This window comes from Lemur catta, unplaced genomic scaffold (assembly GCF_020740605.2).
Source record: "Lemur catta isolate mLemCat1 unplaced genomic scaffold, mLemCat1.pri scaffold_66_ctg1, whole genome shotgun sequence".
NCBI classification, from domain to species: domain Eukaryota; kingdom Metazoa; phylum Chordata; class Mammalia; order Primates; family Lemuridae; genus Lemur; species Lemur catta.
This window is the reverse complement of record NW_025423865.1, coordinates 1,210,725-1,232,152: the sequence shown is the minus strand read 5'-3', so window position 1 is coordinate 1,232,152 and position 21,428 is coordinate 1,210,725. Positions and strand designations below refer to the sequence as shown.

Below are 21,428 nucleotides of genomic sequence, written 5' to 3'. Positions count from 1 at the left end.
TTCTATTGTCATTGGCTTTGGCTCAGATGTTTAAATACTTTAACAGCTCAGAAAGACTTTTTTTGTTTGTGTATGAATTTTGTTTTGTTTTTGTCTGTGTGGGCATGGGTATAGGGGGCATTGAATTGGATGAGAATGAAGAGAGGTCAGGAATTAATGAGCCACTAAAATTCCATTTACCATTTCCTTACAAAATATATGTGGGAGAATATAGCTTAAAGATAGAGAAGGAAAGCCTCTTATTTGTTTTTACTTTATCCTTTATCTAGTCTGACAATAATGCCAAACTTAATTTACTGCCTAGGGCAAGAATAACTCTCTAAGAGGATTTTATGAAGTCTAGTTTAATTTTGGTTCTAAGGTCTTAAGCACAATTTTTTGGAATTTTTTGAATTAACTGAAAAAAAGGTTATGTCAACAACCAAAACGCCCCAAAGTTTAGATTGGTTAGCAGCTTTAAAACATCCAACTCATTTTTTTTAAGACTAGGATTAGTTGGCATATATCTCTGTCCCCACAATTTAATTTTCTGCTTAATCTGTCGACTAAGGCAACTTTTCTTAAGAAGGGGTGCATCTATTAAGGAGAGAAAAATTATTTCTTTAAAAAAAACTGAGTAGGTCTAAAATCATCCCAGAGCTATCTCTGGGTCAGAAGTACAGTAACAATGGACAACACAACCCAGTTTACACAAATGTACTGTTTTCTTTTTGTTAAAAAAGGGGTTAAGTTTTACATATCAAAGTCAGCAGAATTTTCATGTTTCACAATTTTGTTTGCTAGAGAGATCCCAAAATTGCTTGAATTCATTTGGGAAGTTTTCTGAAGGTGTGCCTTATAGTAAACAGCAGCAAAATACCAAACAATTCTATTGCCAAAAAGCAGCTAATCCTGCTTGTGCCTTTAGAATACTAGTTGTTAAACAACAACAACAAAATACTAATTTGTGCCATCAATTGAAATTTGAGCTATTCCAAGAAAGAAACAAATTCCTCCCTTTAAAACTATTCAAGGCAGGACATCAACAATCATATAGAGCAAATATTCATTGAGTTTTGGGGGGGAGGAAAATCAGAAAATGTCAAAAAGGAAGAGACAAAAGCATAATATTTAGTATTCTAAAGGCTCATTTCAGGTAGTTCAACAATGATTCTGGTAAAACCAACTGCTCACATACACACACACACACACACACACACACACACACACAGATTTTAATGGTTTTAAAAAAACCAGATTTTTACATTAGAAAAACGAATGCAGTGCATTTTCAGCAATATTATCGCCACAGACTCTGATTTCTCAGTCCACACATAAGTAGTAGTTGCCTTCTACGGTGACATGGCTTCTCTGCACTAATTCCCATCAGGCCGAAAAACATTAGGGCAGGTTAAGCAAAGACTGAATTGTTGCACAAAGGAACATTTACTCATCAGATCCCACTGATCTCTTCTGTGCCCGTTTCCTGGGCAACCTTCTTGGGGAAGCTTTATCTGAAAGAAAAGAGAAAGTTTTGAGCTTGTCTATTACAAGTATATTAGATTTAAAAGACATTTAAAAAGTATTTTCCTTCAACTTTCCCACTAAGGTTAAAACACACAAACATGCAAGAATACTATCTATTAACAATAATAAATGTCTCCTATCTAGCTACAGGTTTTTAAAAGAACCTTTAATATAACCTATCAAGAGGTAACTATTAAAATGACACTTTTTTGCAATTAGGATAGGAAAAAGATCTAATTGTGGTTACTATACTATTGAAGATATCATGCAAAACCATCTTGAATTCTGTATCTCAACATGTTTATAACATGCACAAGTAAAAACTTTTAGAAACAGCTTAAAAGGCATGATATTTGAAGCTCAAAAAAAAATTTACACTGGTTAAAAATTAAAAGATTTAGTATTTAAAAATGTAGTCATATTGTTTGCATAATTTTTCACAATTTCATAAATGTACCTGGAATAAGGAGCAGAATAAAGGACATTAGATAGTAATTCAATGCTAAAACTATTCTATGCACATAAGCATTATCTTTTTACTTCTTTCCCTTTATCTCCTATATAGACTCTTAGGTCTATTCAACAGAGAATAAATTTGTGGTGAGTTTTTCTACTTTTCTTCAGTAAGATGAACCATCTATAGTTTCTTTAAAAAGTAAAAGGCTAGGCGGGGTGCAGTGGCTCATGCCTGTAATCCCAGCACTCTGAGAGGCTGAGGCAGGAGGACTGCTTGAGGCCAGAAGTTCAAGACCAGCCTGAGAAACAGCACCCCGTCTCTACTAAAAACAGAAAAAGATTAGCTGGGTATGGTGGTGCGCCTGTAGTCCCAGGTACTCGCGAGGCTGAGGCAGGAGGATTGCTTGAGCCCAGGAGTTTGAGGTTGCTGTGAGCTAAGCTGATGCCATGGCACTCTAGCCTGGGCAACAGAGTGAGACTCTGTCTCAAAACAAACAAACAAACAAACAAACAAAAAGTGAAAAGTTGGACATATCTTCTGACCATTAGTCTTTTTCTTATTTTCTAAAAATAATTTGCATATCAGGAGGATAAGCTCATTGTGGAATAAGTTAGAAATAGAAATAATTTTGCCAGTTGAAAAAAAGTGAAAGGTTGGAAAAAGATCTTCACCAAAGTATGAGGTTTGTTCATACTCACCAAAGCACACAAAATTCAGCAAAATACTGGTAAAATTGAATTTAAAATATCAGTATGATTTCATGATTTTAAAAATATGCGTTTTAGTTCAGTTCACAGCAAAGGCTTAGAAACAATGGGCTCAGTATAAATGATATCCCTAAAGTCTAGATTTTAGTTTCTAGCATTATTAGAAACATAGCTAGCTTCGTGTCTGGGGCAGAGAAAGTACAAAATAAATTTGGATTATCTTGCTGACCCAGCAAGTAAGGGATCATTCAAAGATCAAAGGGATAAGATTAGGGGCAGTTCAAAAGGGCTCTCAACAGCTAAAACTGTCACAATTTGAGCTTAAGAAAGAATATTGTTGACTGAGACACACTGATCCTATGAAAATCTAAGTTTATATATGATAATAAAAAAAGGAGAAAAATGAGAAAAAACTCATCTGGGTGGATTTTATACTAACCCTTTACTTTGAAAATTGGTAAAGGGAAGAATTAAGCATTTATCCTGCCTTTTTAGCAGGAATTGTCAATTCGGTAACTAGAGTACCAACTGATGAGAGATAACTCTACAAGTCTGACGGTTAGTAAAAACAAGAAATTACAACTGAAAACAATCAATTTCAACTTCTGACACATTACTGACTCATGCAAGGATTATCAACTGGTAAACAGTTCAGACAACTGAACAAATGTGCAATGCCAAAGTAGTACTACACAGACAACCTCTAGACTGCATGAGGAAACATCTACTGGATACAAGGAAAGATCACGTGGCTACCACCCTGACCTAATGCTCAATTCAGCTTCACTAAGGATGGGGCAACCAGAGACTGTGTTCCTTGATGTAATAAAGGAAAAAGTACTTATTAGCTATGATGTATGCTATCAGCCAAAATAATTAAATATAATCAAACCTATAGATTTAACATCCGGTCTAGCTTGAACTGGTTATAAATTTAAAAGGACTTCAGAGATATAATAGCCAGATGCAGTTCATCATCCTGCAGTGGAAAACATCAGTTGTAAAGGATATTTTTCAAACAATAGGAGAAATTTCAATGTGACTATTATATGTAATAAAATAATAACTTTCTAAATGTGATGTTATTTCAGACTGGCAAATGTTATTTCTTTACAAACTGAAATATTTTAGAGGTCGTGTGTCATAGCTGTAATTTAAAGTATCTCAACATTAAACAAGTTAATAAATGACTTTTGTAATAGAAAAGAAATCTACATTGTAAAACAGCAAATAATCACGTACAGCCAACTATACTTTTCATACCCTTCTCTCTCCTTGAACTCTAGCCCTTGGCCTTTCAGAAATGCTCTCTCATTGGATATCACAGCATGAGGACTCTTTGACTTCACAGGATGAGGCTACAACTAGAATCACCCAGGCTCTAGGGTTTGATACAAGTAATAATAGGGAGAAAGGACTGTTTGTGTGTGTTATGTGTCTTCAGCTATTTTCAAATCATAAAAACAATTTAAAAATAACATTCCTCTCAATGATAAGCTCATAGAGGACAATGCATCAAAAGATTCTTGAATCTGATAAATATTTTATCATCTTAATTGGGTAACTAGATTAGCTTAATGCTTCTTAGAAGCTCTGTTGTTGCTTGTAAAGTTTTTTCAAAACCAGAGATTCATTTAAACAGGAAAAGAAAAGGAAAAATAGAAGTAACTTTGGTGGTAGATAAGTTCCCATGGTTCTAAAGCAAACTCAGGCTAAATAATCAGATTTTGAGAAAGATAAGCAAGTATTGTTAAAAAAAAAAACAGTGATGTTAACTCTACCCATCTTTAAGAAGTACGTCTCACTGGGGAAAACATATGGACTTCATAATGAAACAAACCTAGTTGTGAATCTTGGCAAGGTACTTTTTCTTAGGAGCAATTTTCTCATCAATAAATACACAGCTTCTTATCTTGCAAAGTAAATGCCCAATGCACAAAGGGCATATAACATATGTTTAAAGTCTTTCCTTCATGAAGGCCTCCTCTGACTTCTAATAGGATCCTTTTTCTTAACTTTTAAACTGTCCATGTTATTCTAACAATCACATACTGCCTCTGACTATTCAAATTATTTTTATATGTACTTTATTTCCTTAAACAGAAATGTAAATTCCTGAAAAACCAGGAATATTCCAAACTTCTTTTAACATATCACTCATAACCTACAGAATAGTAGGACACAATAGATAGTCAATACTTGCTGAATACAATTATACTCAATCTGAATTTTGCTCTACAAGTGTAATAATTCTAAGCTTTTAAATTCAGGGACAACAATGTCAGAAAGAAAGGTACTATGAAACCAACTTCCCACACTCTTTGTCCTGTAACAATTCTTTGGGAGGGATGGCTCCATAATTGTTACTTTGACTTTAGTTTTTAATTATATTTTTTATGCTTTTTAAACACAGATTTAGCTAATTCTCTAAGACATTTAAAATTTAACTATTTTATGAAGAACTTGAAATAGGCCATGGTCTATACTTCTATCCAATTCTTCTTGCCATACTCAGTATCAGGACAGTATGTGTAAATATATAAGAAATTAGTAGCTACAGAGAAAGATTATTTCCTTCCATGATTTGAGCTGCCACCTATCCTATACATCCTGATGTCTCCAAATCGTGATTCATATATACTCTAAAGCAGAATTTTAAATGCTTCCTGGACATCCTTATCTGGGTGTCCCAAGTGCTTTTCACACTCAACCTATCTAATCCAAACGAATCTTTCCCCATCCATATATGCTTCTCTTCCTTAGATTACGGGACACTTATGGGTCCCATCTTCCATCCAGTTGCCTAAGCTCAGAATGCTGTTTCATTCACTCCTAACACATCCTGTCACCAAAAGCCCTGTCGGCTTCACCTCTGAAGTACCTTTCTATTCCCTTTTACTCTTATCACCATTGGCTCTGCTTAGACCCTAATGATCTCTCCTGCGCTTTACTGAAATCATCTAAATTGGTATCCCTGCTTCCAGTAGTCCTTCACAAAGCTATCATAATTCCTTTTTAAAACACAAAATTGTAATTCCTCTGTTTTGAAGTGTGTGACAGCTCTCTTTTATCTAGAAATCAAAAGTCCTTAGCACAGCACATAAAACCCTGAAGAATCCTTCTCACTCAACTTTTCAAGACTTCAGTCAAATGTCAACCCCTCCTGTGAATGATTTCCTACTCTCCTAGAGGGGGAAGGTCCCTCCAGTGCTCATATTACTTTGTACCTATTTTTATTAAAGCACTTGCCACGTTGTAATTACATTTCAAATAGAGAAAGCTAGCTCACAGAAAGCAATAAGGAAAACAATTCAGGAAAGGGACTGATCAGCCAATTCACAGGAAAGAAATACTAAATAGCCAATACAGTCGTCTCTTGGTATCAGCAGGGAATTGGTTCCAGGACACCCCCACATACCAAATCTGCACAATTATACTGCTTAAGCCCTGCAGCCAGCCCTGTGGATACAAAAAGTTGGCCCTCCCTATACGTGGGTTTTGCATCCCTCAAATACTGTATTTTCAACCCGAGTTTGGTTGCAGATGTGGAACCTGCTGATATACAGAGGACAGACTACATTTACTGAAAAAAATCCACATGTAAGTGGAACCTCACAGTTCAAATCCCTGTGGTTCAAGGGTCAAGTGTAAATACATGTGTAAAGAAGTTGAATCTCATTCTTAAAGAAATGTAAATGAAAAACAGCAAGATACTATTTTGTATCATAATGACAGATTAAAATATTTGATACTTAATACTTGAGAATGATTAGTGAGAATGGAGAAGAAACGGACTATTATTGCAAACATAAATTGGCACTTTTTAGGAGAGAAATGAAGTCCTTTCCATAAAAATTTAAATGTACATGATCTTTGACCTAGCTATTCTAAGTTATCTTATAAATTTATATGTAAAAATACTCATTACAGCATTATTTTTAAGTGAAAAAACTGGAAATAAGTTAATCATTCAATACAGGACACGTTAAATCTATCACAATACATTTATATAAAGAAATACTGTCTACTTATTAAGAAGAATGAGGTAATTATATATGTTGCTGGCATAAAGAGACATCTAAGACATGAAAACTGAAGTTGTAGAGCCATGTGGACTGCATGATGTCATTTGAACACTCACATAGAAACAACAGAAGAATATGCTTATAAATGTATAGCAAATACTTGGGATACATAAACGTAACACCAATTATTTATGAAAGATGGGATTAGTAAAGGCGGGAGCTGACTTTAGTTTTTAACTTCTATATTATTTCATTTTTTAGAATGAGGCTGTACTGATTTTATAATAAATGTTTTTAAAAAGTCTCTCTACAATTGGAGAAAAAAATTCTACATTCCTTTATAAAGATCACTATTTTAAAAAATTGCATATATAACTGAAACATATCTGTTAGGTAAACTACCAAGTAATACTTTAGGTTTACTCTTTCAAACTGGAGTATGTATTTAGTAGTTTTTTAAATAAAATATAGTACTAAAAACTGTTCCATTACTCATTAAACTTACTATAAGGTATTTATGTGCTAGACAAGAGCCCCCAACATTCTATCAAACACCATTAAAAATTTAAACACCTCACCTCTTCTACTTTGCACTGAAGCAAGGGGAAAGAAAAGAGACAGGAAATAGATTAGGAATATAGAAAATTCATACATTTATAAATAAACTGCAGATTTGGAAGCATTTCAAAATTAAAGCCTAAGAAATACTACACATAGAACAAATCTTCAAAGACTTCACTAATCATTATACTAAATTCTATACAAGTAATGGAAAAGACGCATCTTAAACAGTACTGACCAAGCACTTCTTGCTAAATCTATTTAATTTCCAGTTAAGAGAAAGCCTTCCCAGCCAAGTTTGTTAGACTACTTACTGATCTGATTCAAAGTTTCCTGAGGAATCCAACTCATGTCAACGTCATTCTGACTTGAGGTACCCATTTCTACTTTCTGTATGGGTCTCTTGCGCTAAGAGAACATAAAAATAAAAAATATATAAAACTACATTTTAAAGTAGTTCTATAATATCGAATTTTCCCTTGCTATAAAGCTTCATATGTTACTATACCATTGGTAGACCAAATAAGACTATCTATATAATGATTTTATTTCCCTTTAGGAATCAAATTGTAATCAAAGAATAAATTTATTTCTACATTCAATAAAATTCAGGGTAACTGCTGAAATGTTGCACACAGGCGGTTCCTACATTGTAAGCTAAATAGAGTTAAACAGTTGGCACAGATAAAACAAGAACATAAAACCGCATTTAAGCTAACAACCTCAATTTAATGTAAGAGCCTCAAACTTTCTCCCTAGAGTATTTACAACAAAACTGCTAAAAAGTAAAAATGATTCATTTTTTTACTTTGCTCTAAAAAAACACCAAAAAACAATTAAAAAACTTAATTATCTACATAAGTATTATATAGCCCATAAATTAGATTCTGAATACACAGAAAGATAACTAAATAATGGTTTCATTCAAATGGGAAAAAAAGAGATGTAGTTATACCTAATAAATTTATAGCAAAAATTCCCACTAAAATGAGGCAATGAAGTTTTGGAAATTAACATTGAAGCACCTCTTTTAAAGAAAAATGCTGGCCAGGTGTGGTGGCTCATGCCTGTAATCCCAGCACTTTGGGAGGCTGAGGCAGGAGGATCGCTTGAGGCCAGGACTTCAAGACCAACCTGGGCAACATAGTGAGACTCTATCTTTACAAAAAATTTTAAAAATTGGCCGGTGCGGTGGTGTGCGCCTATGGTCCCAACTATTCTGGAGACTGAGACAGTAGGATCATTTGAACATAGGAGTTGGAGGCTACAATGAGCTATTGATCATGCCACTGTACTCTAGCTTGGGTGACAGAGCAAGACCTCATTACAAAATAAATAAATAAATATTTAAAAATTTAAAAAGTGATTATTAATAACATTTATTGTTAATTTTAATATAGATTTGACTGCCTGACTTAAGGCTTAGTAAATATTCACTAAAATGACTAGCAGTTGTTTAGGGTCTAATAGATTATACCAACATATTATTGACACAATTTGCGTTATACTTTCCCATTGAGAGGAACAGCAGAGCTATTGTTTCTGTGGGGTAAAAGGGAGAAAGAAAGAGATGGTGGAGGGAAAGAAGATGGGGAGTAAGGACTCAGTAGGGGACAACCAGAATGACAACCCAAGATGATACCACTTTACTACGCTGACCACAAAAACAGAAGTTTGACTCATAGAGCAAATATAGCCAAATTCTTTTTCTTTTTCATATGAAGAGACTCATCTATGAATTAAGAATTATCCCTGTAAGTATTAAGGCAAATATAAAAGCTGGACTGCTAACAGATAAACAGCATATCCATGCAAAAGTATAGTAAACAGAACAATGAAATCTTTCTCGGTTTGAGGAAAAAAAATTATAGCATAATTTGGAGTTACAATACCAGTAAGATCACTCTGGAGGGTACAGACAAAGGACAATAATTGTATATGTGCATGAAAGTCTAAATGAATCCAAGTTACATGTCCAGGGTCTCATCTTCAGGTTTTATTTTAAAAAGGTTCAACAAAGCTGTAAGTATACAAACCTACAGTCAGAAGCAGCCACAAAGAACTAGACTGTGCTTAATTCGGTATTGTAGTGACTTCTGAAGTATGATTGTAAGAGGTGTTTATCTATAATTACCTTTCTTGACTCTAGGAGTTGATGAAGGCCAACAACAACCAGAAGCCCAAGACCAGCAAGGAACATACACACAAAGATTCTGGCATAAAAGAAAATATAAACTGGCTTTAATTCATAAGAAATACCACAGCTAATTACAACTGTAATTCTAACACATGACATAAGCTTTCCAAATAACTTGTAGGGAAAACGAGTATTTTTCACTCAACTTAAAATTCAGGCAATTAGTTTTATAAATTTAATTTATATTTGAGAGCAATTAGTCAATAAAAAAGTAATTCTATGATTTAAAATGAATAAAATTACATTATAATTTATGCTATTTTCAAAGCTCACAGTTTAAAATAATTGTGTTAGGTTTTATGTGCCTCAAACATTACATTATTTTGCAATTTAAAAATTACTTCAGGTGAATTACATTTAAGTCTAAAGTAAGAATGACTCTTCATTCAGAAAGAACATGTTTTTCAAGATAAAAACTTCTAATTTATGTTTTCGGCAGTAATTTTAGACTTAGCTTATGCTGGTGAATAACTTATGAGCATGGGGTAAAAAACAATTTAGAAGAGAGGAAGGACAGAAAGCCAACTACTATCTTTTAAAAAGATTTGTCAGTTTCACTTATCTTTCCTAACTTGATATTAATAGTTGTAACAATCATCTAAAGTAAGAATAATGTAGTAAGGATTTCACCATAAAGTCCATTTTCACCATTCAAAAAAAATTTGTTGAAATAGGAGCAAACCTTCCAGTCCTACCTTATGAGATCAAGATCTACATACTGTAACTTTCACTTACGGTTCTCCATCTAACCCATCTTCTCTTTCAATAACTGTAACTGTTTGATTGAAGACTGCATCTTGCAATACATTGCCCTATTTAAAAAAAAAAAATCACAAAAATCTGAAATCTATTGGAAAGTATGAAAGCTTGTAAGATTTAAAACTGTTACCCTAACAGATATACTATCGCTTTCTCATCACTTAGAAAGTCAGTAAACTCAACAGTCATATATAATTACACTATTCAATGCCAGGGACTCAACATTATAATGTTACTTTCACCTATAAAATAAAAATGTCACCAGGCTGGGCATGGCAGCACCTGCCTATAGGCCCAGCTACTTGAGAGGCTGAGGTGGGAGAATCTCTTGAACCCAAGAGTTCAAGTCCATCCTGGGAAACATAGTGAGACCGCTCTCTCAGTTGTCCCCTACTTTCTTCGGGGTTGAGGTGAGTGCAGAAGGGAGGTATTCGAGGAATCAGGAAAACAAAGTAAAAAATGAGATAACATTGCAGAAAGAAACAAAGATCACAGAGCATTCTTACATCAGCTCTATCTTCTGTTATCTGCAATCCTCCAAAACAAGGAAGGAAGCATGAAAACGTACAGTAGTTGCAAAAGCATATAATTTTAAGAACCGGACCTGAGCAAAAGTCAAATTCATGTTCTAAACTGACAATGGGCTGGAAATCAATTTCTTTATAATTAATGGGTTGGTGATTTTCAGTATCAACATATTTTTCTGTTGTGGTCTTGAAACAATTTTGTCAGGTCAACACAATTTTAGTTTTCAAATATATCAGCATCACTGGGACAATACATAGCTCTGTGTTCGATGCCTCACAAAAATACAGTACTTTTTCAAAACTGTCGGTTACTGCTGAACTATAATTATATAAGTTTTACTTCAAGATGTTTTACCTCAAGATCTTTCAGTTTGCATTCCTCTATTGACAATTCCAGGAATCAGAATAGACTAATGAAAATAACATTCAAAATGGAACTGAAACTACAAATATGCTTGTTGGATCACATTTAATTCTATGTGGAAGGAAGAAAACCCTTCCTTCCTGTCTACTAAGTAATTAGAATAAAAGGGACAATTTAATGGCAACACAAGAAATTTAACTCAGACACAAGGTAAATGTGTTAACACTAGGGTGAATTAGGTTCCAAGAGAAAATGAAATTTCCTTCTCTGAACACTTTTTGAAAAGGGAATGGTTTAGAGGTGCTCTCATCTGAAGGAAACAACAATTAGCATACAGAGGTCAACTTCCAGCAGTAAAATTCTAGTGGGTTTCCTTCATTTAGTCACTGATGACTATATATAACACACAGTTTAAAAATCATAATATATCAGAGCTTATATTAGGACATTTGGTTCTCATAAATGAAAACTAAACCATAAATCTTGCTGCTAAAACTACCTTAAAAATATCTGATTATATCTTATCTGTGAGTGTATAAAATGATGGAAAAACAGTTGCAGAAAGTCTTTTTTTTTTTGAGACAGAGTCTCACTTTGTTGCCCGGGCTAAAGTGAGTGCCGTGACATCAGCCTAGCTCACAGCAACCTCAAACTCCTTCCTGGGCTTAAGCGATCCCACTGCATCAGCCTCCCGAGTAGCCGGGACTACAGGCATGCGCCACCATGCCCGGATAGAGTCTTTAAAATTTATAAACATAAGCAGTAAAATAGGCAAAACAAGCAATAAAAGGAGGTACAAAACACATTATTTAATAGATCTTAACATCTAAATCAGTAGGAGACTACAGCGTGTGGCTTACTCTCCTTTTCCTTTTAAGATCCTGCTCAACTCCTTCCTCTCTCACACAACAGCACCTTATTACACGTATCTCTAGTATGCATCCCTTATCACACTGTTTTACTGCCTGTTTTTGTCCATCTCCCCCACTGGATTATAGACTTGACAGAGATTTGTAATTTACCTTTGCCTCTTTGGTGCCTATCACAATTTCAACCACAAAATAGGCACTTGAATGAATAGAAGACTATTTATTAAACAATGTCAATTGTCCCCATTCATCTCTAACCTTTAAAAAAAAAAAAGGTTTAAAGGCCTTACATTCAAATCTTTGTAGTTCAGATTGATGACCAGACCAAAGGGTCGTCCACCCATAGGCTCTGCAGGAATGAAGGAGTAACTCAAAAGTTGCTTGTCTCTGAGGTGGCACTACAGTGTCCAGAGGAAGAGCTGTGAAATTCTGGATATAAAACTGGTAGTCCTGAGGATAACAGAATGAGCCATCTAAGGATTCAACGATGAAATCTTCGGTACCCTTGTTTGTAAAGCCTACCAGGAACTTCACAATGTTATTTGCTGGAAAATCTAAGAAACAAAATAGAGACAAGAAAATTTGAACACATACCAAGAGTTCAAAATAAAACGATATTACTAATAGATTTTGACACCCTTTTCCTGCTGTTTATGGAGTTGGTTTCAGAATTCTTTTCAATAGAGCACTCTAGTCAGCCACTAAGTAAAAATTAATCAATTAGAGTTGTTATATAAGCTTTTTGTCTATACTCTAGCATTCCAACACGTGGGTTTAACTAAGCATCTCAATTTCAGACCAGATTACATTCCAATTACGTGGTCTCAGAAAGAGTTGTGTACTTTTAGCAGCAAGATTATCATGCAGCAGGGTTATACATCTTGGTGAAGTCACTTTCAACTCTAACTCAGTATGCTATCTGTGTAGATAAATGGAGAAAAGAATGATGGAAAGATAAAGTCCAAGAGGACCATCTGAAAACTAGTATTTTTAGAACATAAAAAATTAATCAGACAATCTATCTCCACTTTAAGCAAGTAGACAAATGTAAATTTGAAGGTTAAGACCCAAGGAGGCAGATATAAAAATAAATGGAACAAAACTCACTTAATCAAATTATATTCTGCAGGCATAAAGTTGGAAAGTACATGGCAATAAAACAAAAAACTTGAGAAGACCAAGAAAATTAATAACTTTCAATATTAAGTCTTCACTAATTATACTGTAGTCTACAGAGCTGAGTTTCATCCAGTACAGTACAGGCTGTGGGGTCAGACAGGTTGTCTCCATAATCTATTTATGAACTGGATAACCCTGGACAAGTTTCTTAACTTCTGTAAGCCTCAGTTCAACAGTAACTATGCTCAGAAGGTGTGTTAGGATTAATACATGCAAGGTATTGAGAACAGTGCCTACTGTATAGCCCTCAATAAATATCAGCCATTCAATTTATTTTCTTTTAATAAAATCTAGGCTCTAACCAAGGCATAATTGAAGAGATTTAATATTTCATTAATGTTTAACACTCAAAATATAATAAGTTACTTTGCTGTGGCAGTTTGAAAAAGTTTTAAAACATTATCTTTGAAAAGAACATTTAATTTCTAGTCAAACTGAGCAGTATTTATTTTTCCCTTAGTTTAAATGCCAGCAATATTACCTTAAAGATATTGGTTCTCATATACATGAGAAAGTTTTTTCAAAATACTTGTTTGCATTACATTTGTTATGTAAAAGAGAATGTTAATAAGATCTTAAGCACTACCAATGCTTCCCCAAAACCCCAAGCTTGTCATTTTAAAATTCTTATATCTGAATAAAAACTAATACTTCTGTATTACCTTCTCCTTTTACAAACAAGATAGTAGTATCTGCACTTGGTGAAGCTTCAGGTTCACCAGATACATCTTCTTCCTCTTTATCTTCTGCCTAAGAAAAACAACATTAAAATGGATTATTACGGGAGAAAAAAATGCATCATCCTTTAAGAATAAAGACTTCACTAGATTCTGGCAAAATATTGATTCTCCGTGGCTTTACTGGGATTAGCAATATGAATCCCACTGTCTTGTAATAGTTAAAATAGAATACCTAGGCTGGGTGTGCTGGCTCACGCCTGTGATCCTAGTACTCTGGGAGGACGAGGTGGGAGGATGGCTCAAGGTCAGGAGTTCAAGACCAGCCTGAGCAAGAGTGAGGCCCCGTCTCTACTAAACAATAGAAAGAAATAAGCTGGACAACTAAAAATATATAGAAAAAACTGGCCGGGCATGGTGGCGCATGCCTGTAGTCCCAGCTACTCAGGAGGCTGAGGCAGGAGGATCACCTGAGCCCAGGAGTTTGAGGTTGCTATGAGCTAGCCTAATGCCACGGCACTCTAGTCCAGGCAACAGAGCAAGATTCTATCTCAAAAAAAAAAAAAAAAAAAAAAAGAATATCTAGAGCAGTGCATCTTGATGGCAATGTGCATACCAATTCTCTGGGTATCTTGCAGATCTGATTCAGGTCTACACTGAAGCCTTGAAGAGCAGAAATAATTTGCAGCTCCTACAAGTGTGTTGTGCTATTTCAAGTGTGTTATGCTATTTCATTGAACTAAGTGTGTTGAAAAGTAAAATAATTTGCTTATAGCTAACGGCCAAATTCCGCTTCTGTGAGCGGTGCTTGCTTACTCAAATGCTTGGTAAACAAGGCTCAGGCCCTGGGGGGGTGACTACAAACAACTTACTGATAAAGGGGCCGAGGCATGATCAGCACGTAAACAGCCTAACAGCCAGGACAACATTCCTAATCGCACGTAGACGGCTTGTGCAGGGGGTGTGTGTGTGGGTTTGGGCAATCAATATTGGACAATCTTTTGTAACAAGCTATAGCAAAAGTATAAAAGGGCATATGTCCCATTGAGCGGGGTCCTAGTTCGTAAAGAGACCACTGCGTTGGTGCTCTGGGACTTGGACCCTGGCTCGAGCCAGCCAATAAACTCCTTTGCCTTTTGCAGCCTTGGACTCTGCCATTCTGTTCCTGGGGCGGAACGGGGAACCGGTTCTAACAGCCTGAAATCCTTTATTTCTACAAGCACCCAGGATATGCCAAGGCTGCTGGTATTTTAGACCACACTTTGAATTGCAAGATTCTAGAGCAGTGGTTGATAAACTTTTTCTGTAAAGGCCAAATGGCAAATATGGCTCTGGAGACCATAAAGTCCCTATTGCAACTACTCAACTCTGTGACTACAGCGTGAAAGCAGCCACAGACAATATGTAAAGGAGTGGCCACGGCTGGCTTTGGCCTGTGGCCACATCTTACTCACCCATGTTCTCAAGCACCTTGTTACCAGCCTACAAAGATTTCCATTCACATAACAGAAAAATTTTCCTTTGAGAATCTGTCACATAATTTGCAAGAAATCATTAAAAAAAAAAAAGTTACCAGGGATCTTATTAGGGTAATATAAATGTCCTAAAACTGAATTCATGTTGCACAACTGGGCAAATTTACCAGTTGTATGCTTAAAACAGGTGAATTTTACAATACATAAACTGTATCTCAAAGTCTTTTTTTAAAAGTGAACAAATTTTACATTTGAAACTCTAAACCTCAGTACAGCATCATTTTTCCAGGCATTAAAAAGGATTACAGAGATAATCGTATATTTGAAGCGTTCGGGCCCTAAAACTGAGATGCTTAAGGGCACCACTGTTTACTGGCAGTTGAATTTTCATTTATGTAGAACACTCCGTCCCCTAGTAGATAAGACTTCTCAAGGGCAAATACTGTCTTGTAATTTTAAAATTCTCCACATTGGGCTCATTCACTTGAAAATGCACTCAAACATTTGTTCAATGACATTTATAAATTTCAACAAAAAATTACAAGGCATACTTAAAGATAAAAAAAAAAACAGTTTCAAAAGACAGAGCAAACGTCAGAACCAAATTCAGATATGATAGAGATGTGGGAATTATCAAACAGGGAGTTCAAAACAACAATGATTAATATAGTAAAGGTTTTAATGTAAAAAATGACATCATGCAAGACAGATAGGCAATGTAAGCAGGGAATACGGACTCTAAGAGAAGATTCAAAAGAAAATGCTGAAAATCAAAAGCACTGTAACAGAAATAAAGAATGCTTTGGGTGGGCTCATCATGAAATAGGGCACAACCAAGGAAATAATTAGTGAACTTGAAGAAATAAACTTCTAAAACTGTAATGCAAATAAAAAAATAACATGAAACAAAATATCTAAAACTTATGGGACAATTACATAAGTTGCAATATTGGTGTAATTATAATAACAGAATGAGAATAAAGAGAAAGAAATTTTAAGAATTTGAGGTGAAAATGACTGAATATTTTTTAATTGTAATTATAGGCATGAAGTTATAGATCCAGGAAGTTCAGAGACCACTAAGCAGAAAAAATAACCAAAATATCTAATCTAGCTTAGATAGTCAAAGTTATGGGTCAACTTGCCTAGTCTATGGTACCCAGTTGCTCAAATAACAGTTTGGATGTTGCTGTGAATGTATTTCAAATTAAAATAAAATCAAAATATTATTTACATTAGCAAAAATGTTAATGGTGATGTGTTAATTATATTACCACAAAATGAAATGCTTAGTTATAAATCTTTACAAAATTTGTACAATATCTACATGAAGAAAACACTGATGAAAGAAATCAAAGGAGATCTAAATGAATGGATGTTCTAGGATAGGATGACTCTATTTCCAAGATGTCAATTTTCCCTAATTTGACCTATAGAGTCAATACAGTTTATTAATAATCAAAATTCCAGAAAGTTATTTGTGTATGTTAACAAACTGATTCTAAAGTTTATGTAGAAAGGCAAAAGACTCAGAATAGCTAACATAATATCAAAGGAGAAGAACAAAGTCAGAAGACTGATACTACCCAATTACAAGTCTTAACAGTAATTAAGGCACTCAAGTATTGGTGAAAGACTAGATAAACAGATCTTTGGAACAGAATAGACAGCTCAGAAATATATCCACACTACTATAGTCAACTGATCTTTGACAAACAAGCAAAGGCAATTCATTGGCAAAAGGACAGTCTTTTCAAAAATCATGCTGAAACAACTTGATATTCACATGCAAAATCATTACTCTAGCCACATATCTTATACCTTTTACAAAAATTATCTCAAAACAGATCATAGGTCTAAATGTAAAATTTAAAAATATAAAATTCCAAAGGAGAGAACTGATACCCATGGTTTTGGTGATGATTTTTTAAATAAAACACAAACACTATGAAAGAAAAACTATAATTTAAAGTTCATTAAAAATACAAATTCCTCCTCTATGAAAGACTTTGGTAGGAGAATGAAGAGCTGAGAGATAGACTTGGATAAAATCTTTGCAAAATATATATCTGACAAAGTAATTGTATTCTAAATATACAAATAAATCTTAATATTCAACAATAAGAAAATAAACAATTACAAAATGGGAAAAAGATTTGAATAGACACCTCACCAATTAAGATATACATAGATGGCAAATAAGCATATGAAAAGATGTCTTGATGGAATTACAAATTAAAATAATTATAAGGTAGAACTACAATCTATTAGAATGACTAAAATCTAAAACATTAAAAAAAATGCTGACTAGGATGTGGCTCAACAAGAATTCTCATTCATTGCTGGTTGGACTGCAAAATGGTAAGGCCACTCAGGAAGATACTTGGTACTTTTCTTAAAAAACTAAATATACTCTTTGTAGGATCAAGCCTTGTTCCCTTGGTATTTATTCAAAGGATTTGAAAACTTCTCTTCACACACACAAACACACAACTACATACAAATATTTATAGTAGGTGTATTCTTGTCAAAACCTGGAACCAATTAATATATTTTTCAATAGATGAATGGATAAGCAAACTATGTAAGGTACAGCCTTACAATTCAATATTATTCATTGCTAAAAAGATATGAATGATCATATCACAAAAATGTAAAGGAAACTTAAATTCATATTGCCAAGTGAAAGAAACCAATCTGAAAAAGCCACATATGGTATAATTTTAATTATATGGCATTCTTCAAAAGGCAATCCTATGGAGACAGTAAAAAGATCAGTAGTTTCTAAAGTTTCACATGGAGGGAGGTAAGGATGAATAGGTGTGGCACAGAGGGTTTAGGACAGTGAATCTATTCTTTATAAGCTATGATTGTAGAATAGAAGATGGTGGCCAAAGACAATTTCACTTTACCTGAAATAGTCTCATTTTTTATAGAAGTATATTTTTAAAAATATGTTTAAAAATATTTATGTATATGGAAAGACTGGAAAATAATGTGTTGAAACATTAACAGTAGTTAATTCTGAGTAGTGAGTAGCAAGTGTTTGTTATTTTCTTCTTTTTACCTTTTCGTTAAAAATTCCAGCTCCTCCTCCAAACAAATGTATGTAAAGAATCTTTACCAAAGCTATGTTAAAAATAAATAAATAAATTGAAGGAGAAAATAAAGAAGACTATATTAAAGATTCACATATGAACTTACAATTTGTAAAATGATGTTTTTGAAAAGGCAACAGTGATAGAATGCAAAGTATTGATAGACAGAGGAGCCTTAGAGTGGAGGTGGAATGCCTCTTCCAGCCACTATAACATGATAAAGAAGAAAGAATACATGCCAATTAGATTTGTTCCTTTCTTCCTCTCACTATATTCCTTCAGGATTTGATGATTTTCTGCAGTGGTATGTCTTGATGCCTGGAGGACATTATCCTAAGGGAAGTAAGCTAGTCATACAAGGACGAATATGCGATGATCTCACTTATGTTTGGGTTCTAAACTTTTGAGCCCATAGAAGTAGAGAGTAGAATGGTGTTGACCAGGGACTGATGGTGAGGGGAATAAAAGTGATGTTGGTCAAAGAGCATAAAGTTTTGCTTAAATAGGAACAATAAATTCTGGAGATCTTCTGTACAGCATGGCAACTATAGTTAATAATAATCTATTGTATACTCGGATATTGTCCAATAGTTAATTTTGAATGCTCTCAGCACAAAATAATGATAAGCATTTGAGGTGATGGGTATGTTAATTAGCTTTATGTAATCTTTCCACAATGTATACATATATAAAAATCATATTGTACCTATAAATATATATATATAATTCTTTGTCAATTAAAAATAAAGTTTAAAATAAAATTATTCAAAAGTATTAATATTAATTTAAAATTAGGCATTATTGCCAGAGTGTGGAGGAGTATCGACCTGGGAAATGTGTGGTCAATGAGAGAATGTGCACCCTCTGCTTGAGCAAGGAATAGCAAATGGCTGAAAAACCAAATTTAATTTCTGATAGAAAAGGTAAACTAAACACTTTTACCAAATTGTGTGTATATATAATTTATCATATGTATCATTTATACTATATATATATATATATATATATATATATATTTTTTTTTTTTTTTTGAGACAGAGTCTCACTTCGTTGCCCGGGCTAGAGTGAGTGCCGTGGCATCAGCCTAGCTCACAGCAGCCTCACACTCCCGGGCTTAAGCAATCCTACTGCCTCAGCCTTCCGAGTAGCTGGGACTACAGGCATGCGCCACCATGCTCGGCTCATATATACAATATATTTTAAAAGAAATATCATTCTACATACTTTAAGTTCTGCGTAATTTAACAATAGGTATTTTTAGACAATCAAAAAAAAATAATGGAAGGCATATATCTATTGGCATTCAACCAAAGATTCTGAAAATCATTAATGCATAGAGCAAAAGAAAAACAACTTCCCACACAAATAAAACAGTTCTAAAAATGATGTTTTAGATGCTACTAATTTTATGAAATGGTGGATTGATTTTATCTGTGGTGGACATGACTTGGCCAACTGCTTAGCTACTACTTAGGAAGATGACTTCTAAGAGGATTTCTTCAGAATATGAGAATACAAAATTATTTTGAGATAATCAGTTCTACAAATAGAATTAAATCTGAAATTGTTTGTATTTCTCAGTTACCTAGATTGCTCTTTCTAGCTAATTGTGCCACAGATGTGTTTAAAGAAATCAATAGAATCTATCTTATCAATATTTACACACACTGGACCTAAAAGCCATGTCTTTTAATAAAGTATAGAAATCTAAATATTAATATATTATATTATGTATTAATGTTTTATATTTTAAAGTTTATTATATTATATATCTTTGGGTTTTTTTGCGAATTTTTTATGTATATTGAAGTTCATTTTACTACTCCACACCGCCTATGGGCCTGTGCTACTACTTTGCACTGACTTCAGGCGCTTCTTGCCTGAGTGGACGTGGGGTTGATTGGGAAGAGTTGTCCTGTGGGTCAGATCATGTTGCCCCGCCAGCCGGCAGGCACGGCTGTCCCATGCTCTATTCCCTATCGTGCATCTCGCACTCCTTGGATTTTGCGGTGGATTCTCCGATTCACCCTTTTTATTTCCCCAGCGCTGCGTGTCCCGCGCTGCTTCTCTGCAGATTCACGAGCTGATCCTGTGGGCCGCGATCCCCTCGCGTGTGGCCGTCCGCGTTCTCCACCGCCCACTCTCGGAGCAGTGAGCCAGGAGGTCGCCAATAATCCACCATTTCCCCCGATTTTATATGCATTTTAATTTAAATAAATATAAACTTCTTCAAAATCTAAATGCAAATATTACCAAAAAGATAGATCTGGTTTACAAATATGATTCTGTTTTCTTTTAATAACCTTTCTTTTTTGCTTTCTCTTGTACCTTTAAATTAGAAAAAAATTACTTCTGTCATTATATGGAAATTACTATTCTGCTATATGTGTAAATAAGATATATTGTTACTGCTAGTCTCCTCATATATGAGAAAAAGTAGTTTTACTGAATATGGGGCCGTAAAAAAATCCATCTTTCGCCAACTTCAACTGACAAATAGTGGCAGCCAGAGAGCTGTTCCAAAAAAATTCTAAGAGCACAGATGTTGGCAGTGAGTTCAATTAGGGAACCCTGGAGTGTGTTTGAAAGGTTGTGTACATGTTGTATCTTTTGCAGATACATTCGTAAGTGGTATCTTCTTACCAGAGCTCCAATATTCTATGAATCTATATACTTAAGATTAGCTTTCAGTCACATATACAAAAATCCCAAACACAAAAGATGATCAGAGAGTGTCCCTATGTGGCGGCCATGATGCCAAGCACACTGCATGATTCTTTACCCCTGCTTAACCTTCACCTAAGTTCTGTGAGGTAAAAATACAATTATTTTCCCTCATTTTACAGGCATGGAAACCAACATATAACTTAAAAATTCTGTGCTGAAGATGACCTATGACAAAAATGATATAAGTGGGAATGCTGTATTTGACACCAGTGAATAATAGAGAATGTATGAAAACACTTTGTTCTCTTTATTATAAAAAATGAACTCATGGGCATGCTCAATAAATCAAATTACGCTTTA

General features: G+C 34.4%; 1 protein-coding gene across 1 annotated transcript; it reads right to left on the bottom strand.

Annotated features, from left to right (window-relative positions):
* Positions 1-1,089: 1,089 nt before the first annotated feature.
* Positions 1,090-20,583, bottom strand: LOC123629982 (translocon-associated protein subunit alpha-like). The gene is given in 8 exon segments (XM_045539321.1): positions 1,090-1,493; positions 7,571-7,664; positions 9,391-9,469; positions 10,189-10,265; positions 12,263-12,340; positions 12,342-12,526; positions 13,814-13,901; positions 20,482-20,583. Coding segments are annotated over 8 exon segments (771 nt in total). The 3' UTR covers positions 1,090-1,425.
* Positions 20,584-21,428: the final 845 nt, after the last annotated feature.